This window comes from Oryx dammah, unplaced genomic scaffold (assembly GCF_014754425.2).
Source record: "Oryx dammah isolate SB20612 unplaced genomic scaffold, SCBI_Odam_1.1 HiC_scaffold_12, whole genome shotgun sequence".
NCBI classification, from domain to species: Eukaryota; Metazoa; Chordata; class Mammalia; order Artiodactyla; family Bovidae; genus Oryx; species Oryx dammah.
This window is the reverse complement of record NW_024070196.1, coordinates 63,665,669-63,692,837: the sequence shown is the minus strand read 5'-3', so window position 1 is coordinate 63,692,837 and position 27,169 is coordinate 63,665,669. Positions and strand designations below refer to the sequence as shown.

At 54.8% G+C, this 27,169-nt stretch overlaps 1 protein-coding gene across 3 annotated transcripts; it reads right to left on the bottom strand.

Moving 5' to 3' along the window:
- Positions 1-14,177: 14,177 nt before the first annotated feature.
- On the bottom strand, positions 14,178-25,266 carry TMEM119 (transmembrane protein 119). 3 transcript variants are annotated; one of them, XM_040250951.1, is made up of 2 exons: positions 25,194-25,266; positions 14,178-16,322 (listed from the first exon to the last, which is right to left on the bottom strand). In XM_040250951.1, the coding sequence occupies exon 2, from the start codon at positions 16,308-16,310 to the stop codon at positions 15,444-15,446; it is 867 nt and encodes a 288-aa protein (XP_040106885.1). In that variant the 5' UTR covers positions 16,311-16,322; positions 25,194-25,266; the 3' UTR covers positions 14,178-15,443. The 3 variants fall into 3 exon arrangements, with proteins under 3 accessions (XP_040106885.1, XP_040106886.1, XP_040106884.1); XM_040250952.1 differs by lacking the exon at positions 25,194-25,266 and adding an exon at positions 25,019-25,141; XM_040250950.1 differs by lacking the exon at positions 25,194-25,266 and adding an exon at positions 20,511-20,609.
- Positions 25,267-27,169: the final 1,903 nt, after the last annotated feature.

Below are 27,169 nucleotides of genomic sequence, written 5' to 3'. Positions count from 1 at the left end.
ATCATCACCCCTATCATCAACACCATCATCACCATCATCACCCCCATCACCACCATCCCCAACATCACCATCACCATCATCCCCATCACCACCGTCATCCCCATCACCACCATCCCCAACATCACCATCACTATCATCCCCATCACCACCATCCCCATCATTAATCCATCATCCCCATCACCACCATCATCATCATCCCCATCATCATGAAAGGTTGTTGCTGAATCACGCAAAAACGCCGGGATTCTTGACCTCTGGAGAAGAATTCAATCTGGGGCCAGAGACGAGGCTTAATCACTCAGAGCTTTTGTGTAATAAAGTTTTATTAAAGTATAAAGGAGATAGAGAAAGCTTCTGACATAGACATCAGAAGGGGGCAGAAAGAGTACCCCCTTGCTAATGTTAGCAATGGAGTTATATACTCTCCAATGAGTTGGAGAAGACTCTTGAGAGTCCCTTGGACTGCAAGGAGATCCAACCAGTCCATTCTGAAGGAGATCAACCCTGGGATTTCTTTGGAAGGAATGATGCTAAAGCTGAAGCTCCAGTACTTTGGCCACCTCATGCAAAGAGTTGACTCATTGGAAAAGACTCTGATGCTGGGAGGGATTGGGGGCAGGAGGAGAAGGGGATGACCCAGGATGAGATGGCTGGATGGCATCACGGACTCGATGGACGAGACTCTGAGTGAACTCCGGGAGATGGTGATGGACAGGGAGGCCTGGCGTGCTGCGATTCATGGGGTCGCAAAGAGTCGGACACGACTGAGCGACTGAACTGAACTGAACTGAATGAATCCAGAGAATGTCTGGAGGTTGTAAAGATCTCACCAGACCTACTCCCATAACTTACATTTTAAGATAACAGGATTAGCCAGAAGGTTTAATCCAGAGACTGTCCTCAGGCAGGATACATAATCCTAAGGAATGTAGAAGGAAAAAAAAAGTTTGTTTTTCCTCCTTGAGAATTCCAGACCCTTCTCTCCTTGGGGACCCCTAGACTTCTTATCAACCTACCTAGGAAATGACTCTGTCCATCACCATTCCCATCATCCCCGTCATGCCCATCATCATCACCATAATCATCCTCAATACTATCACAGTTATCCTTGTCATTACCACCACCGTCATCACCGCCGTTAGCAGTAGTGACAGATGTCACCATCACGGTCACCGCCATCGTTATTGTCACCATGATCGTTGCTATGGACTACACTGTGTCCCCTCTCCCAAAACGCATATACTGAAGCCCTAACCTCACTGTGACTATATTTGAAGATAGGATCTTTTGGAGGTAATTAAGGTTAAAAAAGGTCATAAGGGTACAGAGGTACACTCATGCTCAGAGGATAGGCCAGGACAAAGGAGCCATCTAATAGCCAGAAAGCTCCCACAGAAATTGAGCCCTATTGGAAACCTGATCTTGGACCTTCCAGCCTCTAGAACTGTGAGAAAAGAAATTTCCATTGTTCAAGCCACGACATCTGTGGTATCTTGTTACGGCAGCCTGAGCAGACTGGCACATCAACCGTCATCATCACTGCCAGCATCAGTATCAACGTTTCCACCATCATCGACATCACTCCATCATTATCACTGTTATCAGCAGCAGTATCAACATCACCACCATCTTCAATACCTTCATCATCACTGTCATCATCAGTACCAACACTATCATCATCACTGTCATTATCCGTATCAACATTATCACCATCACCAACATTATACCATCATCACCAGTATCAACATTACCACCACCATCAACAGCCTCATTATAACTGTCATCACCAGTATCAACATCACACCACCTGCATCAGTGTCATCTTCAGTATCAACGTTACCACCATCATCAAAACCATCATTATAACAGTCATCAGCAGCAGTAGCAACATTACCACCTTCATCATCAACATCACCGTCATCATCAACTTTATAACCATCATCATTACCACCTTCAGTATTCTAGGTCAGATTCCCCAGAGAGCCGACTCTCAGGTGGAGTTAACAAGCCGGGTGTTGATCCAAGAGGGTTCCTGGGATTGACACCTGTGGAAGGCTGGTTAAGAAAGCAGGACTGAGCAGAGGGAGAAGATGGGTGGCAGGGTAGCCCTAACAAAGTCTCCAGTGACCCCATGGAGAAAAACAAAACAAAACAAAACTCTGAAGGCCCCTCAGAGTTGTTCAGCATCTGGGCCCCTATCACTTACAATCTCTAAATTTTATCACAATATTGGCTTTGCGATATCATCTTCTCACTTTTCTCCAAAGGAGATTTGCATCTTACAAGAAGAGAAGCCAAAAGGAAGGCTTGATAATACCACCAAGTAAATCACTGATGGAATTCCAGGCATCTGCTGGGCTTACTATCCTGGGGCAAAGAGCCCTTTGGGAGTTTCTCACACTGTCCCATTTGCCCTCCAGCTCGAGATCCTCACTTTCCCATCACAGCAGAGCCCCTGGGGACCCCCGCCCTTCCAGTGGGTGCTCATCCATTCCAACCCCAAAGGCTCGGGCCAGCATGGCCCTGCTTCCTGGCAAGTCTTCCTGGGCGGCCGCCGGGATTGGAGTCTCCTCTCAACCTTTCCCACTCTTTTTCTTCAAGAGCTGAACCAAAGGAGAAGCTGCTCAGGCAGGCTGGTCCTTTCCCGGCTGAGCTAACCAAGCAGAGGGTCTCAGTGAGGGGCAGAGCCTGGGCCAAGGATGCCTGCGTGGGCCTCTCCCATCTGTCCTCCTCCAACCATCAGCCTGGGAGAGACTGCCGCATGATGAAATGAGACCACGTGGACGAAGGGCCCAGGACAGCTCAGCACACAGTAATGGGGCTTACTAAATGCTCATTCATGCACAGGACAGGCCCTTAGCAGGCAACACGGGGCAGGAGAAGGGGTCACGACGGGATCACGCCGCTGATGCAGGGCAGGCAACAGCTTCCCACTGAACCTCTCTCTGGTCTCCAAGGCTCTGCCTGTCCTCCTTATGCCTCCCTCGGCCCCCTAGTCTCCCCGCTGTGTCTCAGACTCACCAGACTCATCCCCACCACAGGACCTTTGCACAGACTGGCCCCACTGCCTGCAACCCTCTTCCCAGAGCTTCTCCTCCAGCATCGGCAGCTCACGTCAAATGCCATCTCCCTAGACAGGCCTCCCCCGTCCAGCCCAACATCACACTGTCCATATATTTGTCTCACAGCGTAACACTCTGAATTCCTCTTGCTCGGGGAAAGCGAGCCGAAGGATTCACCATGAAATCTCGGTTACCTAGAACAGTAACTGCGTACAATACAGGAGGTGGTGCCAAAGGCTTATTTTGGCCACCATCCCTGGAAAAAGCTACGAGGCAAGAGATCCGTTCCTTACTTTCTGGGCAAACCTTTCTCCCTCTCTGTATTTGCAGTTCCTCTGTCTGCAAAATGAGGGGACTGGACCCGATGAATCCATACTCCCTTCCAGCTCAAACAACAAGATTCCATATCCTTGGATAACTTCTCATTTTAGCCCATAACCAGCTCCCGCCAGGACATGATTCATCTCTGCCGATTCTGCCTAGCAACCAGCCCTTCTCCCCACATCCCGAGCCAACCCGCCCCCCCTTTCAAGACAAATTCCTCCCCCACCACACACCCGCCTGGCCTCCCCCCTCCTCCAGCATCCTGGGGAGGAATGCCAGGCTTCAAGATCCTCCCCTGTCTGTCTGCCACCAGCATTTTAACGCAACCTCAGAATGTCTCGGGCTATGTCTGGAACCAGATGGGGGGGAGCTGGTCCCCCCGGGATTAGTACAGGAAACGGCAGCAGAAGTCAGGCAGGCGGAAAGCGCTGACCCAGCACGGGAGATCATTTCTATTCTGATGCCTCGCCCTCCTCTACTGTCCAGCTCCCTGGGCCTGAAAAAGTGTCTGTGTTTAGGTAAAGAGAAAGAAGGGACAGAGAAAGTGGATGAGAGAGAGACAGTGAGTTTCCATGCTTGAGACAAAATCATTTCATTTGGACTTTCCCAGGGAGGTCTTCATACAGTGCCCCACGGTGAGAAGAAAGAACCATCTCACCTGCTGGCTCAGTGGTAAAGAACCTCCCCTGCCAATGCGGGAGATACAGGTTCGATCCCTGGGTCAGGAGGATTCCCCGGAGAAGGAAATGGCAACCCACTCCAGTATTCTTGCCTGGGAAATCCCATGGACAGAGGAGCCTGGCGGGCTACAGTCCATGGGGGTTGCAAAAAGAGTCAGACACAACGACTCAACAACTATATCATCTTCATAGATACTGGAAAGCATTTGATAAACTTCACTGTCCATCGGCAACTCAAAAATCTTGGCAATCTAAGAATAGAAAGGAATTTCCTTAACTTGAAGAAAAGACATTTACCAGAAAACTACAGCAAACATCACAGGAAAACTTTGGAAGCACTCCCATGAGGATCAGGAACAAAGCAAAGATGTTTACCACCATAGCCACCTCCACACTGACGTCACCACCTCCAGCACCATCCATCACCCACCCACCGCCCACCATCACACAAAAAACAAATGACGTGCAGGGCACAGACCGAACGTGACGAGCCCATCACTGATGGATGGACCATCTCCCTAGAGATCCTTCTTGAATGACCATTGACAGTCAGCCTACCTGGGGACCTGTCTCGATCTTTTCTGGGCAACTTTGGGTCTCAGTTTCCCCACTTAGACCTGGAGTGGTGGGACTATACCAACTGTTTGCAAACTATAAGCCCTAGGGGCTGCTGAAGAGGGGGAAGAGGGGCAAACAGGTACCTCTGGGAATCCCACCCCCTCCTCCAGGAGGCAGCTTTGCTTTCATTCAACTTATATTAGGATTCCTAGGAAGAGTTGACTCGAACAAAGGATTTTATGGCTCAAAAAATGTTGAAAACCAGTACGTACCTAATCAATCAATACGTGGAAACTAAGGCCAGAAACAGGTCATTCGTAGGAGAGGAACTCCATGGGGTTAAAAGCCCCCTCTCTCTCACAGATAATCAGAGAACCAAAATGAAAACAATGAAACACCACTCCTCATCTCTCTGATTGGAAACTCACACTGCTGGCAAGGGTGTGGGGACCCTGAACCACTCTTAGACCTAGATGGTGATGGAAACTGGTGATGCATTTTGGAAAAGTCGTCTGGCAGCACTGCTGAAAACGTGATGCCTCTATCCCTGGCCTTAGCAAGGCCCCTCCAGTAGGACCTGGTATCTGCAAAGACACCCACATGCAGGATGGCCTGGTGACACAGAGCCCTCCAGCTCTGCCGCCTGTGGTCTCCCTTTGTGAGCTCACCCAGGACCTGCTCTGCCCCCATGCCTGACCTGGAGGCACCCTGAAATGGTTCCACTGTTGGGGTGCCCGAAGCCCAGGTGGCAGACGTCTGGGCTCACACTTCCAACAAGTGACTCCCAGGCGTGAATCCACCACGCCAGGGCTGCCCTTTCCCTCACGTAAGACAGACCACAGGAGCGATGAGCTGCCAGACCAGACCCAGGAGCTGAGCCCTCTCCCCAGCTCACCCACGGTGTGACAAGTCCCCTCGCCCCTGGGGTTACCACATCCGTCAACAATTCTCTGAGCATGGGTGCTTTCCTCATTAGCTCAATGAAGCTGATGGAATCGACTTCGCAGTGATCTTTCAACATGAAATCATTCACATGAAGAACAAATTAGGACATGCTGACGACAGTCCTTACGTCCAGACCCTCCTCCCAGAAGCGAATTCTCTCTGAATATCCTCTTGAACTCGACAGGGCCGCCATCTCCCTAACCCTCCCCCAGCGATGGGCACTTAAGTCATTTCCCCTTTTCTCATTTATTCGCATCAGCGCTAGCGTCAACCATCTTTGTAGGCCCATCTCAGGGCCCATGCAGAGGTATTTCCATAGCACCTTCTGGAAAAGAATCCCAGGGGTAAACTCATGGACAAGCTTGGTCGATGTGGTCCCACCACCTTCCAAAAGCCTCCTATCTCTTTCTGAAGTCTACTCAAAACCAGACAGTGCGGGGATCAGATCCAGACAAAGTCGAGATGTTCTCATCTCATGAGAGGCCAGGGGAAAAATTCAGAAGGGTTTCTAACTGGCTTGCCCATGGCTGGCCCTGTCCACCCCGCCAGAGCTTGTGCTAGGGGCTCTGCTGGGGGATACTGGCCCTTGGGCCAAGCCGGTTCAACTTCCCTTAGGTGGAAAGGGGCTTCTGAGAGAGTTTGTTCAGATGCTGGAGAGACCGTCCAAGAAGCTGGGACACCTCTTCCAGGGGTCTCTTAAGGTGGTGGTGGGGGGGGGGGGTGGTTGCTCTCCCACAATGGATTCAAGGGGGTAAGAAAACGTCAGGTTCTCCCGAGATCTTCTCATCCAAGAATCAAGCGACTCTTTTTACTTCAGGGAAAGTGGCTTCCTGCAGCCCTTGTCTCAGCTGCTGACAACCGCTGCCTGACACGGGAACAGTTCGAGGCCCACCAGCTGCCTGAAATGTAGACGTTGCCTCCTTCTTTCCTTTGTGGGAGAAGCAGCTGAGGGTCAGAAGGAGTGAGTGACTTCCCTCAGGAAGCACAACCAGGAAAGGGGCAAAGCCAGACCTTCACCCCGGGGCCCCAGACCCAGGGTGAGTGACTGCCTTTGACCCCCCACCTCCAAGTTCACGCCTCCCTTCCAGAGAGCTCAGGGCCTGTGGGCTAGGCGCCAGAGACCTGCTGGACTCTCGGCGTCGACCGCATGCAGCATCCTGGGCAGGGTCAAAGCATTGCTTGGAGCCCAGCAGACTAGCTTGGTCATTCCCAGGCCACGTGGACTGGAAGGCCACTTCAGTTACACTTGGTAACACCCGGAGGCAGGCCCCAGGTGGTGGTGGGAGGCGGAGAGGCCAAGCTCCGCCCCCTACCCAGACCCCGCCCCCAGGCAAGATATACGCAGGCGCAGTTGTTGCATTGGCGACCTCATGGACTGCAGCACGCCAGGCTTCCCTGTCCATCACCAACTCCCGGAGCTTCCTCAAACTCATGTTCATTGAATCGGTGATGCCACCCAACCATCTCATCCTCTGTTGGTGCATAGGCGGGGCCTGACCCCGTGGCCAGTTACGGTCAAAGCACTCTTTGCTGCCTTTCTACCTCGTAGAACCACAAGGATGCTGTACCAACAACTGCGATGACGCCCCTGCCACCAGCTGAGCTGTGGGGGTCACATGGAAGTCTGGACACTTTGGCCTCGGGCCCCATCAACCCCGTTATCCTGCATTCATTCACTCATTCATTCACGAGTAGGCTTGCAGGCAGCGTGGAGCTGTGGTTAGAGCCCTACTTACGGGATCCTGGTGTCTTCCCAGGTGGAGCTAGTGGTTAAGAGCCTGCCTGCCGTTGCAAGAGATATAAGAGACACGGGATCGATCCCTGGGTCGAGAAAGGCACGGCAACCCACATCAGTGTTCTTGCCTGGAGAATCCATGGACAGAGGAGCCTGACAGGCTACAGTCCATGGAGTCTCAAAGAGTTGGGCACGACTGAACCAACTTAGCACGCACGCATGGGATCCCTACAAGCCCAGGAGATTCAAAACCCGGCTCATGCTCTTTCTGGCTGTGTGACCTTGGGGGAGTGACTTGGCCTCTCTGAGCTTCCATGCCTCCCTCTGTAGAAGGTGGATCATACCCTGCCACCCTCAGCTTTGTGAGAACCCAGTGTGTAGAAAGTCCTCAGTGCCACTCTTGCTACACAGTGAGTGCTGAAGAAGTGATGGAAACACCCTCCTGGTGGGATTTAAATCCTGAGGAAGGCACAGGTGGGGGACTTGGGGGTCTCCCATGTGGGCCACATGCTCAAGTAGCCTTGTTCTCATCTAAGCCTCCCAACAGGGCAGGACCTGTGGTTTCACAGGTGAAGTGCTGACAGAGCAGAAACTGCCCAGGGTTGAGCAGCCTGGAGGTGGGATTCGAACGCTGGGATCTGAACCCCAGGCTTTCCAGGATGCAGACACCTTCTGCCCTTCCCTCACCGTGCCTAGAGAAATTTCTGGCCAGTCTAAGCATTTGGTTTGTTTTATACTGGATACACAGCAGAGAGGGAAGGAGAGATATTCCAGGCCACCTGGCAATTAATCCCACTGGGTCCCCTTCACCTTTCCAACCCCTCAGAAATAGCCCCAGCACCTGCCCCGCCCGAGTCCCTGGGCTCCCCAGCCCATATCGACAGCCACGTCTCCAGCTGTACCCACCAGACAGTATCCAAACCCTGGCTGGGGACACCACACCCCAGAGGGAGACGGGGAACAGCTGCCACATGACCCCTGGCCCCCACTGGGCGCCAAGCCCCTGCAGAGGGGCACATGGGGTGGGGGTGACTTTTCACCCCCAAACGGCCACAGCACCCTGTTCCTGACTCTGGCCGCGTCTGTCGCCGTCTCCCCGGGGACCAGAGGACTTTCCTGGCTGCCGGTGTTGCTCTGGGCCCACCAATCCTTCTAGCACCCTCTGCCCTGCCCCTCAAGAATAGATGTTTAAAATGTGAAGTTCCAAGCCTCTAAAATCACTGATCTTAGGATACTGAAGCTCCTAAACCTAGACCTGGAAAGAAGTGACTCCCAGAACAACCAGACATTTAGAGCCAGAAGTTTCCCTCTTTTCTCTTTCTGAGGAATGGCACTTCACAGTTAGCTCACATTCAATGAGCACTTGTGGGGGATTTGTTCTACAAGAATGAACTCAACTCCCACCTCAACCCTCTGAGGTTCTGTTTCACAAATGAGGAAACTCACTCAGGCCCAGAGAGGTTAAGTGACTTGCCCAAGGTCACACAGCTGAGAAGTGGCAGAACTGAGATTCCAACCCAGGTCATCTGAACCCCTACCCACCAGGCTACCCTACCCTGCACAGTGTAAAGTGCATTCACATCCATTAACCTCACAGCATTCTGGGGAGATAGGGCCCCAGCTTTACAAGCAAGGAACCTACAGTTCAACAAGTTGACATGCCCAACTCACACATAAGAGGACCCTAACTAGGTCTCTGTTCCTTATTTCCATGTCCACCACAACCTTCTCCCCTCATTGTCCCCAGTCTGGCCTGTGCAATCCTAGTCTTTTCCCCCTCCAGGCCCTCCAGCTGAGACCAACTCTCCAAACCCTAAGTGAGAGGCCACAGGTGACCACTCTAGACCTGGACCCTCCAGCCTTCCAGGCACCGTCGGCGTAACTGCAGGGCCCCAGTCGGGGGTGAGGGGGGAACCATGCTGAGCATTGCAGAGGCCTCTGGCATCAGGGACCCTGGCAAGAGTGGATTTACGAGCAGAGCTATTTTATACTTTGCAGCTGCCACCATAAGCCCTGCACCCGCCTGGTTAGGGGGAGCAGCTGCGGGGGAATCTCCCGGGCCCTGGAGCCAGCACCAAATCCTTCCTGCTATTTCTGAGCAGCCGGAGGAATCCCGAAATTAAAACCTCCTGAAAAAATGACAAATCCCTGTCCCACTCCAGACAGATCCTTCCCCCAAACCAGATGAAGAGCCAGGATAAAGCAGAGTGCAGCTGGATACAGTGCAAGACTGCCCAGCAGAACCCCGAATTCTCACCCAGCTCTAGACGAGACCCAGCCCGTCTGGTCCTCAAATGACCAAGTATAAAATGAGGGCCTGGTCTGAGTCTCTCTCAACTTTAGAGGTTCCCTAAAGTCACTTAGCTCAAAAATTCTCACTCTTTTAAGATTCTATGCTCCAACTACTGGCTGTGTGACCTTGGACAGGTTACTTGACCTCTCAGAGTCTCCATGTGTCTCATCTGTAAAATGGGGAGCACTAACAATCATCTCTTTAATAAGGTTGGGAGGAAGAGATAAAATAACATCCAGTAGTTCATAGCTTTTTTTGTAATAGCCAAAGCCGGAAACCACACGAACATCCATCAACAGGAAAATGGATAAGTTTTCATATGTATATACAAGGGAATACTGTGTGTGTGTGTGTGTGTGTGTATTCAGTTGTGTCCAACTTGTTGCAACCCCTTGGAGTGTAGCCTCCCTGGCTCCTCTGTCCATGAAACTTTCCAGGCAAGAATACTGGCTGCTGCTGCTGCTGCTAAGTCGCTTCAGTCATGTCCGACTCTGTGCGACCCCATAGACAGCAGCCCACCAGGCTCCGCCGTCCCTGGGATTCTCCAGGCAAGAACACTGGAGTGGCTTGCCATTTCCTTCTCCAATGCATGAAAGTGAAAAGTAAAAGTGAAGTCGCTCAGTCGCGTCCGACTCTTCACGACCCCATAGACTGCAGCCTACCAGGCTCCTCCATCCATGGGATTTTCCAGGCAAGAGTACTGGTGGATTGCTATTTCCTACTCCAGGGGATCTTCCCCACCCAGGGATCAAAGCCACGTCTCTTGCATCTCCCACATTGGCAGGAGAATTCTTTATCACTGTGCCACATGGGATGCCCACAAGGGAATACTACTCAGCAATAAAAAAAAGTGTGAAATATTGGTACATATAATAACACGAATAAATCTCAAAATATTTATGTTGAATGAAAGAACCCATGCATAAAAACAGAGTACACACTGTATGGTTCCACTTATATAAAACTCCACAAAATAAAAGTGACAGAAAGCAGATCAATAGTTGCCTGGGAACTGGGGTTGGGGTGGGGGAGCAGTAAGGAGAGATTACAAAGGGTGATGGGTATATCCGTTATATTAATTGTGGTGATGGCTTTAAACACGTGTCAAAATTATCAAATTGCACCCTTGAATATTCGCATTTTATTGTGTGTCAATTACACCTCAGTAAAGCTGTAAAAAGTAATATGGGTAAAATGCCAGACACGTGCATAACAGTCCACTTATAAATGGTGGCTATTTCCGTTATTAATCATTGTGGTTGCATCTGGATGATTCTTTGGTGAAGTTTCATTTCATCTGCTAGAATGTAGCCTCAGATATGTTTTGCTAACAGTTCCTCCCCAATACGTGGCACAGAGTAGGTGCTCATAAAGAACTGTATTTGGGAAACAAAAGATCTATGACCTTGCTACACACTTCTGGGCCACCTCGGAACTCAGAGGGTTACATCATCCCAGGCAAGGAAAAAACTGGATGATTTCAAGAATCTATGAATGAAAACAAAGACAGGCAGTGGGCAGTCACTGTCATCACCCCAGGAGGAAGGGTGGGGTCAGAACAAGGAAGGGGGACTCAAGATGAAATGCAATGGATACAAAATGCTCGTGCCCACCCCACCATCAGAGAAGGGGCTCTGCCTTTGGACCACGAAGTTCTCAAATGAGGTGGGAGGCTCAGCCCTGAAGAGTCCAGGCTGAGAAGCCAGACAGACCTGGGTTCGAAGACCAGCTATGCCCTGTTGTGTGACTTTAGGTAAGTCACTACGCCCCTCTGAGCCTCAGTTTTCTCATCTGCAAAATGGAGGGAGGGTAATGATATTGCTCCTCTTTCCGTGGAGAGTGTAGGAAGGATTAGATGTGGTTACGGATGTGCGGGCACCATCTCGCCTTTGCCTTACACGCATGCGCACACACAGAGCGCTTGCTATGTGCCAGGGGCAGTGTTGAGTGCTGGGGAGACAGCGGTGCTCAGACCCCCGGCCCCTCTCCCGGTGGACTTTGCATCTTAGCTGTGACAACTGCCTGGCTGCAGCCTCAGACACTCTGATTTCATTGGTCTGGGTGGGGGCCAGGTAGAAAGGAGTTTCAAAGCTCCCAGGTAACCGCGCTGGGCAGGTGGAGAACACTGCGGGCTGGAGCGGGTTCATCTTCTGTTTATCCACAGAGGCCCAGAGAGGCGAGGCGACTCCCTCAAGGCCACACAGCCAGGAAAGCAAGCGTGGAGCTGGCACTGGCTCAGGTGGTCTCGCCGGAGAGCCCAGACCACGGTGAGCACCCCAAGCGGTAAAGATGATGAGCCCAGCACAGAGCAGCCCGGCAGGCGTGGGGTCTGTCCCTCCTGTTCTCAACAAAACGCCAGCCAGAGTATGCCCAGCCTGGCAGATGAGCAGAGCAGGACGGGACACAGGGAAGGGGCTCTTCAGCACCCCAGCCCCACCTCGCGTCACCTGAAGCCCCATTCCCACACCAGCTGGGGTTCAGTCTCAGGGTGGTTTTGCTCGCCCTCCCCCTCCCCGTCGAAGGCGCCGTGGGCTGGCCCCGGGGCAGACTCCCCGACTCGGGGCAGCCGCGGGGCTTTACAAGGCCCGGGACAGTGGGGGCCTGTTTCTGCCCTGGCAGACGCCGGGATCCCTGGGAACGCTGGAACCCCTCACCCCAACCCGCTCCCTTAAGCCGTGCTGTTTCCCCCTCCCTTGGACTCGCCACACACACCCCCACCGTGGTCTCCCTCCGCGGCTCACTGCCCACTGATGCCGGCCAGATGTGAGCCCATCAAGGCCTCTCTTGGGTGACTCCATCGCAGATGGGGGGGCAGGGTGGAGGGCTCCAAGCCTTAGAGGCCGTGCGGCCGTTCTGTCCTCCCCAAGGGCGCCCTTCATTCAATCACTCGTTCATTTATGGAAAAAGCAGTGGAGCCCGGCGGAGAACTCAGACTCCGGCATCAGACCGCGGGGCTGGGATCCTGGCGCTGTGATCTGGGCAGCTGACTTCCTCTGTCTGGACCTCAGTTTCCCCAGCTGTGACATGGGGATGAGAACGGTGCCTGGGTTGCCATGAGTTGATGATGCCCGCGGCTTAGAGCGGTGCCTGACACATAACAGATACTCCTTAACTAAGCGATTATTGTCATCCTTGAGCCCACAGGACTGTAGAAGACAGACTGGGAAGGGGGGAGGGGGGAGGAGGGTGTCAGGGAAGACTCCCGGGAGGAGGGGATATCTAAGCCAGAAGCTAAAAGATGAGAGTTAAGGAGAATTCTCTGGTGGTCCAGTGATTAGGTCTCCAAGATTCCACTGCAGGGTTCAATCCACGGTCAGGGAACTAAGATTCCGCATGCCGAACTGCATGGCCAAACAGAAAATTAGAGTTAGCAAAGCAAGGCAGTGGGTGGAAGGGTGTCTTAGGCAGTGGGAATAGTAGTTGTAAAGGCTCAGAGGTGAGAGAGAGGTTGATTCCTGCACTGGGGCTCAGACCCCCTCCTTAAGCTCCTCCCCAGTCCCTGGGGAAACAGGCTGTGGCTAAAACCGCACGCCCCACGTCCTCTGGAGGGCCCAGTGGACAATAATAGGAGCCACTGGCCAGGCCACTGCTGATCGGAGACCCAGCCCTGCCTGCTCCCCAGGGATGTCCAATGTCTGCTGCTGTCTTACCTGGGTTTTGCCTGACTTGGGGAAGCTTCGTGCACTTCCTCGCCACACCCCTGCACCTAGGACCCCACAGGAGCTCAGGAACAAGCAGAGAGCTCGTCACACCCAGAGAGGTGGAGTGACTTGGTCCTAGCCACACAGCATCCTGGTATTCAGTATTCGTATTTCACTTCTCCCTACGTCCTTGGGCGGTCACCTGTCTGGGCTGAGATAGGGAGGGTCCTTCCCCACTGAGCCAGACAGTGGCCATTGTGTGTTTTGAAACCCAAACCCAAACCCCAGCCCCCTCCGGATGGATGTGGGGTCAGAGGAGGAGAGGGGCTGCAGGGGGTGGGGGTGGGGATAGCCTCCTGCCCCCATCACCCCAGGGATCCAGCACATGCTCCCAGCCCAGCCATATCTGGATTCCAGCTGGCAGCTGGGGTAGCAGTGGTCACAGGAATCGCCATCAAAGGCAAGGAGGAGCCTGGCAGGCGAGGAGACAAAAGGCAGGGACTGCCTTCCACCCCAGGCACCGCAGGCCAAGGGTGCGGCCAGTGTGGCGCTGTCCGTGAGACCCAGACCGGCCCTCAGCCATTCTGCAGGGAGAGGGGAAACTAAAACTTTGGCCCCAAGCCCCTCCAGGCCCCTCTCTCCTGGGGGAAACGGAGAGGTGGGTGGTTCTCCTGCAGACACCGTAAGACGCAGAGGCGCGCATGGACACTGCCTCGGTGGCCATGAGCCCAGGGCTTCTGGGGCACAGACTCTGGACCCTGTTCCCATAGGGCATCCACCCCTCTCTCCATTTCCCACACCTATCCGGCCCCCAAGGCCAGGTCGATGTGCCCCACCCCCCAGAAAGTTGCCCCACCCCCACAGAACAGCCCAGAAGAAATGCCCCCCAACCTCCCAGCAGACTCCTTCTGCCCCCCCACCCCCAGAAAACCAGGATGCTCAGGCCTGAATAAAGGTTTATTGTGCTGGTTTATTATATTCCAGCACCTGGGCAGCTGTGCAGAGGTGGGGGAGCCTGGACAGAGAGATAGAAACAAGAACCCCCTCACAGGGCCTCCCCAAATCCTGGATGAAGCTCAGGCTCCCTTGTTGAAGACTAAAGAATGCTGTGGGCTCCGGCTGCCAGGCATGTGTGTGTGTGTGTGTGTGTGTGTGTGAAGGGTGGGGGGCCATGGACCCCTGCTTCCAGCCTGGGTGTTGGAAACCCTCCCCCATACCTTCAGACCCGTCGTAGAACGGGGTCCCCTCACACACAGCACCTCCCAGCCGGCTTCTAGGTTGCTTGGAGTCCCTGGCAAGCAAGGTGAACTTCTTTTGCACAATCCCCACAGCAGTAAGTAGCAGGATGAGAGGCTGAGACCTCAAACCCCACCACCCTCACCCTGGACCATCCGGAAACTGGAGAGGGGGCACCCCATGGAACATTTAGAGCAGTAACTTCCAGAGTGTTCTCTGCAGGATTTTACTCTGTAGCTGTAAAACAAAAACAAAAGTACTCCACGGTCAAAAGCAGTTTGGGAAAGGTTAAGGGAAACCGGATTCCATGGGCGCCTTTGCTGCAGGACTTGTCAGAGCCTTGGAGGACTTTATTGGGCGGGTTGGGGGAGAGGCGGTGCGCAGAGCAGAGAAGCAATGTTTTGTCGACTCGTTCATTGGCCCTCAAAGTCCTTCTTCCAGGGAAGCCAGTTTGGGAAATGCTCGCGCTGCGTGCAGGGGCCCTCACAGAAACCTCCTGATGGATCTTCTGTGGTACCTCCAGGCCCCTGTGCGTCTCCCCATTCATTCAACCTCTTCTAAAATGTCTAGTTATTCCGTTTCTCTTTCCTGCCTTGATGGAAAGCAGCAGCGTCGGCACTGTCACAAGGGACCTGAGACTTCTGTTTCTCAGCGGACGTGTCTGTGACTGGGACACCCGCCTCCCAGCGCCAGCCCCCAGAGGAGCTCTGCCTTTCGGATGAGCTCCTTGGGGCTGCGGAGAAAGATGTTCTGGAAGTCGGTGAGATTCCTGAGGTGGGACAGAGACCAGCATCTCCGCCCATTGTGGTAGGGTCAGACACGCTGGGATCTGCAGCGGGGAGTGGCCGAGGAAGCAGGGTGGTCAGAGCGCGGTAGGGACCAAGGGCCTTTCTATGCCCAAGGAGGTGACCGCTGGGGGCCCAACAGTCGGGGCCCAACAGTCGGGGCCCGCAGTTCGAGAGGGGGCAGTCAGATGCTGGGGGGGACACTGCCGCAAGCACAGGGGTTTTCGGGGGGACCAGCTGGGCCCCCGGCTTCCTGGGCGAGTGAGGGAGCCACGTCTGGCTCTCCTTGACCTTCAGCGGCTGCCGCCGCACCTGCAGCTGCGTCCACCTCCACTGAGCAGGGCTCCTCTGGCGGAGGAGGCACCTCGGGTTTCTCCGCCGGAAGCGCACGTCCCTGGACTTCCAGGGCCGCCTCCCGGGGGCCTTTCTCCTCTTCCTCTGACCTAACCTCTAGTGCCCTGGCTAGGTCTCCACTGCTTGGGGCGGCCCTGGAGGGAGACTTGAGGTTCTGGGTGGCGGCGAGGATGTGAGCCTGGAGCTGCTGGGAGGAATCCAGGGTCTCCTCAGGCCGGCCGTCGGGAGCCCGGTCGGGGACCTCGCTGAAGGCCCGGGGGCCCCCCGCGCGGTCGCTCTGGTCTACGTACTTCTTCTTGGGGAAAGACGAGGGGTAGTAGGCAGAGGCCTTGTGCTTCTGGCGGGTGATGAGAGCCGCACAGACGATGAACATCAGCAGGAAGACCAGGGAGCCCACCACGGCGATGAGCATCACGTACTGGCGGAAGAAATCCACGATGCCGTCCAGGAAGTTGGTGGGGGGCTTAGGGCCCGCCAGGGGCGTGGGCTCGGGCCCCACCGACGTGGGGCTGAGAGCCGGGGTCTGGGGCGGCGGGAGGCTCGGGGAGGAGGCCGACGAGCCCTCGGCCTCCCCGCTGCCCCCCGTGTCCTCCAGGAAGCCGGCCTGCAGGGACACAGAGTGGGACGCCGTGGGCAGGACCCGCAGCAGCAGCAGCAGCAGAGACACGGCGAGGCTGCGCGCCGCTGCGGAAACCATGTTGCCGGGGACCTGTGGGGAAGGGAGGCAGGAGAGACGTCAGGGTGGGACCCCGGGGCCTCAGGGGACCCTGAGGCGGTGCAGGGGTCACAGAACCTCTTCTAGCAAATCGCTTCCCCTCCCTGGGCCTTAGCCTCCCCACTGTGCAATGGACCCCATCCCGGGGTTCACATCGGTTCTCCTCCGCCCCCAACGACTCACCTCAATCTGAGCTTCTAGAGGGCACAGGCTGAATCTTACTCGTCTTGGCAACTTCAGGGTTTTGCATTATATGTGGGTCCTGGACCCCACAGTAAGCACCCAATAAATGCATCTTGATGGACTTGGCTCAACGAATAAGAAGAACTTACTCTTTCATTGCTTGCCATGTGCCAGGCCCTATTTTATCTTTCTTAGATGAAATTTCTCTTGACTCCTGGGAACCGCCTCCTGGCGGTAGTACTACATTCTCCCCATTTTTCAGGTGAGGAAATTGAGGCTCAGAGGGATTCAAAACCTTGCTAAGGAAGAGCTGGAGTTTGGATGCAGGCACCCAGGGAGGGCTCAGTGAGTAACTGAGCAAGCTGACCCCCCTCCTCCAGGAAGCCCTCCCCACTGCCCCTGGCCTATCTGCTGTCCTGTCACCAAAAGATTCATAAGTTTTGAAGCATCCAGATTCTGAGCTCAGAAGGGGCCTGAGTGAGCATGTGTCCCACGGCTAACCGCCACCTCAAAGCCCCCCGGGGGAACCCTTGTGCCTGAAACAAAGCTGGAGCTGGAGTCCTGTGGCCGCCACCAAATGGGATCCAGATGAACTCCGCACCTCCCTCCCCCACGGGAAGGCTGCTCCCGACATGAACCCCCAGACCCTCCCTGGCCCAGACGGCCCGGATGACTAATAAATTCCTTATGGCCCAGCTTTACGGAGGAGCCTGGCTTCTAAAGCATTAACTCTCCCAGCTGGTGTGAGTTGGCCTGGCCTCTCAGACAACCCAGGGACCCCTTCTATGCACCCCCAGGCCGCCCCCTGAGAGTCCCTGCCTGGCCCAGCAGAGGGCCCAGGACCCTGATGCTGGATGAGGCTGCCTGTGCCAGGATGGGAAAGCCTCACACGCCCCTGACTGTGGCGCCCCCTCTCGGGGATGCAGCGGGGAGAGACAGGAGCCCAGAGAAGGCAAGGGGCAGGCCTCAGGCCACACAGCGAGTTCCTGGGCTGAAGGAGTCAGGTGCCCAGCATCTTGCAGCAGGTCCCCATGAGAGCCCAGGTCTCAGGCCCCGCTCTGCAAAGCAGGTGACGGTACCAACTCGTGGTGACTTGGGGATTCAGGAGGTGATGTAGGAATGACATGGGGCCATTGACTGGCTTGTTCCAAGTGACCTGGTGCCTCCCAATATGACATGAATGTAGACAAACTGGCTCAGATAGCAAAATACAAAAGAAATTCCCAGGATATCAGACAAGGCAACACTCACCCAGAGGCTCTTTTAAAAAAATTGTTGTGGGGGGGGGGGGAGCTCCATGGCATGTGGGATCCTATTTCCCTGATCAAGGATCAAACTCGCATTGGAAGCAAGAGTCTTAACCACTGGACCATCAGGGAAGTCAAGAGATTCATTTTAAATGAGTAGGTCACCATGTACGTTTACCACAGGTTGCTCATCTGAGCCCCTTTTGTGGGTGCAGTTCCAAAGAAACCCAGAACACTAGTATTGTCTTCATTTCTCAAATGAGGAATTGGAGGTCCAGAGACAGACAGTGACCTGCCCAAGGACACACAGATGCTAAGTGTTAGAGCGGGGATTTGAACCTTCCTTCTTTGTGATTCTGAGAATCCACCCATACACTCACTCACACACACACACTCACACTCCGATGTGCCCCCCGGCTGACCCAGGAATGGGCTCACACTCCCTGGTTGACATCACTTGTCAGCTGGGACCAGGATTTGAGCAGCTCCATGAACTTCAGGAGCCTTCCCCTGGTACTTGTTAGCCTAGGTTCCTACAGACAGCCTTGATCTTTGGCGGATTTGCCCCTCCCTCACCAGTCACCTCCCTGCCTGCTGCCTCGAGTCAAGCCCTGGAATGGTGGCAGCTGAAACTTCTGTAAACTGCCGGCCGGGTGGGGCCTGAAGACCAGGGTCTTCCCTGCAGCGGAGGCCGTCAAGGTTCCGCCCTGAAGCTCTGCAGGCACCGGACTGAGAAAGCCAGTTAGGCCGGGATTAGGATCCTGGTTCCATCTGGGTCTGGCTCTGCTGCCCGGCTCCTCTGGGCCTCACTTTCCCGATCTGTAAACTGGGGGCGGGGCAAGGAGGTGAGTACAGGGCCTACCTCTTGGAGCTGTTAGGATCAGATGAGACCACAAGTTCAGAAAACTGGTACGGAGCTGCTGCTCCGTTGGAGGGTGGGGGAGGGGGGGGCGGGGGCGGGAGGAGATGGAATTCAGAAGCAGCCGAATTTCTACCCCAGCAGAGATCCAAGACCAGCGGGCACTCTCCCACCCCGCCGTGGACAAATGATGATTATCCTTGCCTGACATGTAAATGTGCTCACTCTTTCCCCCCATCGTCCAGGAAAGACCAAATTTGTATTAATACCTCATTGAGTGAAATCTCCCCAGGCTGTAGCCAACGAGGAATCCGGGATCAGACACACACACGCACGCACTCACACATACACACACGCACAGCAATGAGTCAGAGTAAAGTGTTCCTTTCCCCAAGAGCCTTGGGGGCTGGGGCAGAGGATAAGGAAAGAGGCCACGCAAACTACTTCTGGCTCTTAAAGACTGAGACCCTGACTCTCTGAGTCCATTCATACACCCCTGTCACCGGGGCTCCCTGGGAAACATGTAGGCTGAGTGCGGGGAGCCGGCGGGGCATCACAGGAGATGGCTGTGTGACCCTGCTGGACAAGCCCCCTGACCTCTCTGGGCCTCAGTTTCCAGTCTGTAGAATGGGTGTGCTGACCTGGGCTGCTCTGACATGATTGTCCTGCCCATCAGCTGCCCTCAGCTCCTCCCTGCTCCTCATTTTTTTTTTCCCAGGACGCAGAAATTCACGGGCCATGAGGAGGTGGGGTCAGGCCAACCCCTCTCATTTCATCCAAGAGGAAACCCAGGCCCGACACTGGGAAAGGCCTGCCCAGGGTCACACAGTTGGTCAGAACGGAGCCAGACTGGAGAGGTGGCTCTGAACACCCGGGTGGAGGTCATTTCCCAGCTGTGTGTCCTGAAGTCAGGCATGGCACCTCTCTGAGCCTCAGTTTCCATATCTGTACGATGGGGATAAGGTCACCTTCCTGGACTGTTGTTAGGACAAGAAATAGCGCTGGAGATGTCAATTAGTAGTACGACATGACTATCCAGGACTCCAAGCTGGGAGCAGGGCCCCTCTCCAGAGCCCATCTCACTCACAGTTCATTGTTTTCAAATGTGATGCCCCCACTTGAGGTCAGGAACAGGCAGATACTGCAAATCCATCCCTAAGGCTAAGGTACCCCGCCAAGACCTGAGACTGAGGGGCCAGGGGCTGCCCTGCCCCCATTCAGGGACCGGTGGCCAGAGGGGGAGGGGAGCCCACAGAAACCTGGCTTCAATTAGTGGCCTTGGGGGGAGGGGTTCTGGCTGAAGCTCTGAAGCCCCTGCTCCAGGGCAGCCAAGGACAGGGCCCTGGGCCCCTTGGAGGAGAGGCCTGGGGAAGGACGGGAGTCTTTCTCTGAAGTCTTGAAACCCACGCACATACACACAGTACACAGACACACATCACAGGCACAAAAGACACAGACGCACAGCGTCCCGACACCCCACATGGCTACACAGACCCCAGCCCAGACACACAGAGAACACACACGGACACGCGCAACACTGGCACAATGTACCCCCTGACCTGCTGGGGATCCCCGCAGACGGGACCACCCCGTGCACACCACCCTCCTGCGGACCCTGGGAACACCCTCCCCGGTGCCCACTTTCCAGCACACCCCCTACAGCAAGGCCCCAGCTGCACACACACGCCACAGCACTGCACTCAGGACGCACCGTCCCAGTGCACACACAGCTGGCCACCCGACCTGTTAACACAGGTCACACACGCACACAGCATCCGACACACACTCAAGGCTCACACATACTTAGAGAAGCCCCCGAAAGCACTCACGCCGGCCCCCTAAACTCCAAGACAGCCCGGGCTCCCTGAGAGAGGCGGGGGCCCCAGCACTCACCGGTTCCTCTGCACACAGGGTGTCCCGCCAGGTGGAGCAGAGCAAATTGGAGTCCGTGGCGGTGCCCGGTGGCCGCGGCTCTGGGCTGCCCGCCCTCCCTGGCCCTCCCCGCCTCCTCCTTCCCTCCCTCCGTCCCTCACTCCCTCCCTCCGTCCAGCTTGATTTCATTAAGTGGGTTTGGGGTGGGGACAAGGGGAGGGGCGGGGCCAAGCCCGGCCACACACAGTCCCCCTCCCCGCTCACACTCGCGGACACCCCCTCCTCCACGGGTGCCCCCTCCACAGCCCAGGACACCAGATGTGGCATTTCCTCCCTGACCGCGGGTGCCCAGGGCAGACTGAGGCTGACAGACACACACAGCAGGGCCGTCCTGCCGAGCACCCCTGGGCCAGCAAGCAGGGATCCTGCCTCCCAGCCCGAGAGGACGAGGTCAGGGAGGCTCCGAGGCCCCTGGAAGTGAGGAGGAAAATTCCCCGTGCTTGGTTCCAGCTGTGACTCAGGTTTTCCAAAGCTCAGGGAGCAGAGTGGGAGCTGGGCTTAAAGGATTCGTGGAGGGTCAGGCCTGAGGCAGGGGGGAAATTCAGACACCCGGAGTCAGAGGCTTTTCCTCCGCAGGCCTCCGTTTCCCCATGTACAGGGGTGGGTGGAAAGCTCTGTGGGTTCCCTCTTAACATGCTGAGATCCACGGCCTCATGATACCCCAAAACGAAGCAGCCAGAACACAGGTTTTCATGGCCCCATTTCACAGACTGAGAAAGTGAGGCAAGGTGCATTCAAGAGGCTCCGCCAGGGAACTGAGATAAGTCAGTTGTGGGCAGTGGAACTAGGCCCTCTGGCTAATCTGAGGAATCCAGTGAGTCAGCAGTCCTTGCATTCATTTATTCCTGCACTCATTCATTCATTTGTACATCAAGTGCTTAATGAACACCTATGTGCACCAGACCTGGTGCTAAGCAGGTTTCAGAGGTGAATCAGACACAGCCCAGCCTTCAGGAAGCTCACGGACTTCCAAGCAGAAGCACAGATACATTAATCGCTTTTAAAGAAAAACAGAAATCGGTCCACAGCGGGAGAGAAGCCAAGAGCTCAGGGAACCCCAGGACAGAGAGAGGTCCACTGAAAGAGGCAGGGGAGTTGTCCTAGAGCTTGTGACTGTGAATGAGCCGAGACCCAGGAAGGTCATTCCAGGAGGAAAGCCCAGCGTCGATGAAGGCAGGTGGCTGAGAATGCCACAGACGGACAGGGGGCTGTGACGAAGCTGTGCTGGAGCACGAAGTAGATAAAAGGGAGGAGCGAATGAGGAAGGCGAGGGAAGAGCGGGGCTAAAGGCTCAGAACAGCATTCATCAGGGGCAACAGGGAGCCAGGGAAGGTTTGGAGCATGGGGAGTACAAGAATCAACAGATCATGCCTACCCTTTAGGAACCAGGGCCCTAGATTGTAGCTATTCCCTTTGATGGTCCCAGCAGCCCCAACTCGCCTCCCCAAAGAGGAGCCAGCTGTTTAGAAAATAAAACCAGGGAAATTACCAGGCCAGTGACCCTGTTAGACAGCTATCAGACCATCTCTCTCTCTCTTTCTCTCTCTCTCTCTCTCTCACACACACACACACACACACACACACACACACACACACGCCCCTTAAGCCAAATATCCCGACCCACAATCTGAGGACAGAATAACAAAAACGTCAGTCACCAATGGGAGGAAAAAAGATCCCTGAGTTCCAGCCCCAGCTCACTCATCAGCTGCGAGTGGCTGGGCAAATTTCTGTCCCTCTCTGGGCTGCAGCTCAATGTGGGGTTTTTCTCAATGCCCGCTGCAAGCCTGCCAGCTCTGAAGTTCCAACGCTGTGCCATTCTAAATTGTATTCAGTCTACAAATCTTTCTTGAGCATTGAGTTTACAGCCAGTCACTGTCAGTCCCTGGAAGACAGTAATGAGCAGACACAGGCTCAGAGAGAGGAGACTTGCAATAAGCAAGTAAACAAAGAAATGAATATCTAACTGCCAACTGTGCTAAGAGTTGGAATAGGGCATTTCCAAGGCTGTGAGAGGCTAATCTGGGGGGCATTAGTCTGGTCCTGGGGCTCACGGGGGCCTCCATGAGGAGGTGGAAGTAGAGCTACTGGTGGAGGTATTTAGGAAGGCAAGAATGCAAGAGGATAGCATGTGCAAAGGCCCTGGGGTATACAGGAAGCCAGCACCTTCAAAGCAGTTCCTGATCATCATCAAGCAGGAGTCCATGAACGAGGCCTGCGGGGGGACCAGGAACTCTACCTGTTTTGTCAGTGGCCGTAACTCCAGCATCTAGGGTGGTCCCTGGAACACAGTAGGTGCTCAATAAACGCTTGTGACCATGTCAGTGACCACTCTGCCCTCCACGCTCACGTTCCTAGGATCTAGCCACTCCTCATCCATCCTGAGGGACTCACAGTCCACATTCTCCAGCTCCAGGACCCATGGTAGGGCCTGGCCCGGGTAATCCCACGGCCCACAGCACCACGCATGGCTCCAAGGGTGGGGGGTGGGCAGGCCTGTGGCTTGGAGGGGGCCAGGCCACTCGCTTGCAACCCACAATTTCAGAAACAGAGCAAAGAGTCCTCTGCCCAGCCTTGAAGCAGTTCAGAGCCCCCACCCTGTGCCTAGCCTGCAATTAGCAGCTGTGACCCACCCCCACCCCTGCCCCACTGACCAACCAGGACTGAGGAGGCAGGGAGGAGGAGGGAAAACCTCACCCAGGCTTGAGTCCCTGCCAGAGTGCTCCCCGGTTGAGCCTGGGCAAGCTGCTTGGCCCACCGCAGCCCCCAGTTCCAGCCTCTCATGGGCTCAGAGCCACTTCTAATTACACAGCCCCCGAAGCCACTGGGGCCTGCCTTCTGGGCAAAAATATCGCAAGATTTTCATGTGGCTGGAGAGACCTGGGCTGCGGCCCCATCACAGCACGGGCCTGGCCTGTGGGTGGACACCCGTGGAGTGGCCCCTGGTGGGGGGCTCCAAGGAGGTGGAGTGGGGGGCTCCAAGGAGACGCGCTGTGAAACCTCCCCATGCCTCAGCTTCCCCATCTGTAAACTAGAGACGTTCACTCATTCCATAGCTGTTTACCGAGTGTCTCCGTGAGCCAGGAGCTGCCCGGGACCTGGAGAGAACTGTGAATAAGACAGATGCTGAAGCGACTTCCCTCCGCCTGAAGCACTGTCCTCCGTGTGCCCCCTGGCCTGTCCCGCCTACATATCTTGCATCTCTGTTATCGCCACCTCCAGGAAGCCCTCCCTGAACCCCAGCCTCTGGGGAGGGAAATGAGCAGTTCATTCTATGTTCCTGCACCCCTGGTGCCCTGTAAGGACTTGTTTCTATGTGTCTCTAGACTGTCAGCTTCTCGGGTCCAGAATAAGGGCTTTTTCAGTGCCTGGAACACAGTAGGTGCTCAGTAAATGCCCTCCACTGGCTGAATGACTCTTGTCCAACCTGCCCGTGTTACAGATGGGGAAACTGAGGCCCAGAGAGGGGATTCACTGACATAATATTGCTCTGCCTCAAGGAGCTCCTCTCAGGGGAATCGGTTGAGAAGCAAGTCAACTGGCAATTCAAGAAGACACCCTAACACTGCAAAATGCCATCAAGGAGATAAAAAGGCCGAGGAGACAGGAAGTAGCTTGGAAAGGGGCGGGGGCAGGTGTCCGGTCACCTATTCTAGTGACTGTGGTCAGGGCTGGCTTCCTGGAAGAGGTGTCAGCACTGACATGTGCAGATAAGAGGAACCAGGCACTCAAGGGGCAGGAGGAACAGCTTCCAAGGCCAAGAAAGCCAATAGCAAGTGCAAAGGCCCTGCGGTGGAAAAGGGCTTGGCACCAAGTGTCTTATAGGGAAACCAGAGGGGCTGCTGAATCGGTTCTTACCCAGGAGTCATTCAAGCTCAGAAACCGAGAGACCTGCCTTCCTCACTCCCAGCTCTGCCCCTCCCACATGCTCTGCTGTGAGCCAAGCCTCAGTTTCCCTTCCCACACCAGGAGGAGTCAGCCGAGTTTCCTCTGAGCTCTTTTTGCTGTGTGATTCTAAGTGAATTTCCCACTCCAGCAAACAACCCACCACCGCGGTAGGGAGAGAAATACCGTAGCCACTTTGGAAACAGTCTGGCGGGTTTTATCAAGTTGAAGATACACTTCTCAATGGCCCGGCAAGCTCTTCTCTGGGTATTTCCCCAAGAGAAATGACAACACATGTTCACATGCAGACAAGAATGTCGCTTTATCCGTAAGAGCCAAGACACACCAAACTGGCAACTACCCAGATAGCCACCAGTGGGACAATGGATGCACGGACTTTGGTCCGTGTGACACTCCTCCCCAGTGGGAGGATGAGATGGGAGGCAGGCAGTTTGGACGAATCTCATAGACACACCGAGCAAAAGAAATGGACTCCACAGAACACGGACTGGGTGATTCCATTTACAAGTTCTAGAACAAAGGCTAAACCAGGCTATGGAGACAGAAGTCAGAAGAGCAGTTACCCAGAACTTCCCTGGTGGTCCAGTGGCTCAGGCTTCACACTCACAATGCCGGGGGCCAGAGTTCGATCCCTGGTCAGGGAACTGGATCCCACATGCCGCAACTAAGACCTGGTGCAGCAGAATAAAGAAAGATATACATTTGTTTAAAAAAAAAAAAAAAGAAGAAGGCAGTTACCCTTGGGGGCGGTATTGACTGGAAAGAGACACGAAGAAACTTCTGGGGCTAGAGCCGGACAATGTCTGGGTGGCGGTTACGTGGGCACGTGTGTATGGGAAAATCAAGCCTCACACTTCAGATGGTTATGCTTTACGTAGGTTATGACTCAAAGTTGTCTTTTAAAATTAAGAGCCCTGCCTCCCTCTCTTTTTTTTTTTTTTTTGGTGGGGTAGGGGCACCAGAGCCAGTAGGATCTCTGGCTTCCTATGTCCCTGGTGACCTGGCCAGCTGCACACAGCCTTGTAAACATTTACATTCCCCAAGCCCGGTGCAAGCAGCAGCTCCGTGCAGCCCAGGCGGGAGCCCACGTGTCAGAGGGTAGGGTTGCAGACAAGCACCCCTGGCTGCAGACCTGGCCTGGCTCTCCCGCTCTGCCAGCTCCCCACGGGGTGCCCTCAACGAGGTGCCCTCCGGCAGGCCGTTCTGCAGGAGCCCCCCCGCTGCCCTGCCCCACCCTCCCTCAGGAAGAGGAATTGAGATGGAGCTCCTGAATGGTCTATGCAGCACTGTTGGAAATCAGGGGGCAGGGGCGGGGGAGAGGGGTGCTGCCCATCTTTGAGCAGAGGGGCAGAGTGGGGAAGGCTCAGAGCTGGACTTCAGGGCCCTGAAGTCACCCAAACATTACATCATCCTGTGTGTCTCCTGTTCTGCGACCCCTCCCTTTACACTAAGACCGTCTGTCCTGTCTTCCCTCTCTCTCCCTTCTTTCCTCTTCTTCCCTTCCTCCTTCCTTTCCTCTTCCCTATCCTTCCCTTCCATTTCTTCCTTCTTGTTCTGTCTCTCTCAGTCCTTACTGAGCACATGCAATGTGTCGGACACTTTCCACCACTGGGACTGCAGCAGAGAGCAATACAGATGAGAAGTCTCTGTCCTCGGGGAGTTTGCCTTCTGGTGGGAGCAGAAGGACTTCCTCCCTGGTGGTCCAGCAGTTGAGAATCCACCTTGCAACGCAGGGGATGCAGGTCCGATCCCTGATGGGGAGCTATGATCCCATATACCCTCAAGAGTCTCCGCGTCTCAGTGAAAGATTGCAACGAAAAACCCGAGTGCCGCAACTAAGAACAGCCAAATAAATACATGAAAAGATAACACTGGGACTTCGCTGGTGGTCCAGTGGTTAAGACACTTGCACTTCCATTTCGGGGGCGGCGGGGTAGGGGTTCCATTCCTGGTCAGGAAACTAAGATCCCACATGCTGCCCAGCACAGCCAAAAAAGAAGGTAGCTTAGTAATTAAGTAATTACATGCAGAATGACAGATGGTGATAAGGGTACTGAGGAAGACAAAGCAAGGAAATGGTGATGTTCAAGCAAAGACCCGAAGGTCGTGGCAGAGTGAGTCAGGGAGATGATCAGAGATAGAGTGGTCCAGACAGAGGCAAGAACAAGTGCAAAGGTCCTGAGGTAGGGGGTGCTGGGCTTTGTTTTTTTAATTTATCTCCAGTCAGTGAGAGGCTTGCAAGAGATATCATAGAGAATCTTTTCTCTTTTTTTTGGCTGCACTGGGTCTTGGTTGAGGCACCCAGGATCTTCAATCTTCCTTGCAGCAAGCAGGAGTTTTAACTGCAGCATGTGGAATCTAGCTCCCTGACCAGGTTTGGAACCCGGGCCCTCTGCACTGAGAGTGCAGAGGCTCAGAGGCTGGACCACTAGGGGAGTCCCTGCCTGGCGTTTTCAAGGCGTGGAAAAGAAAAGTGTCGGGTGAAGCTGGAGCCAAGTGAGTGAGCAGGAGGGTGGGAGGAGGTGAGGTCAGGGGGCACTGGCGCCAGATCTTGCCAGGTCTCTGCGGGCATTTGCAGGGAGCTTTGGCTCTTACCACGAGTGAAGGTCAACCACGGTCCCCCCACATGCGTGAAGTCGTCTCCTCCCTGATTCAAGCCCCTCTCCTCTTTATGCACGATGCCACACACACGCGCACACACACACGCGCGTGCA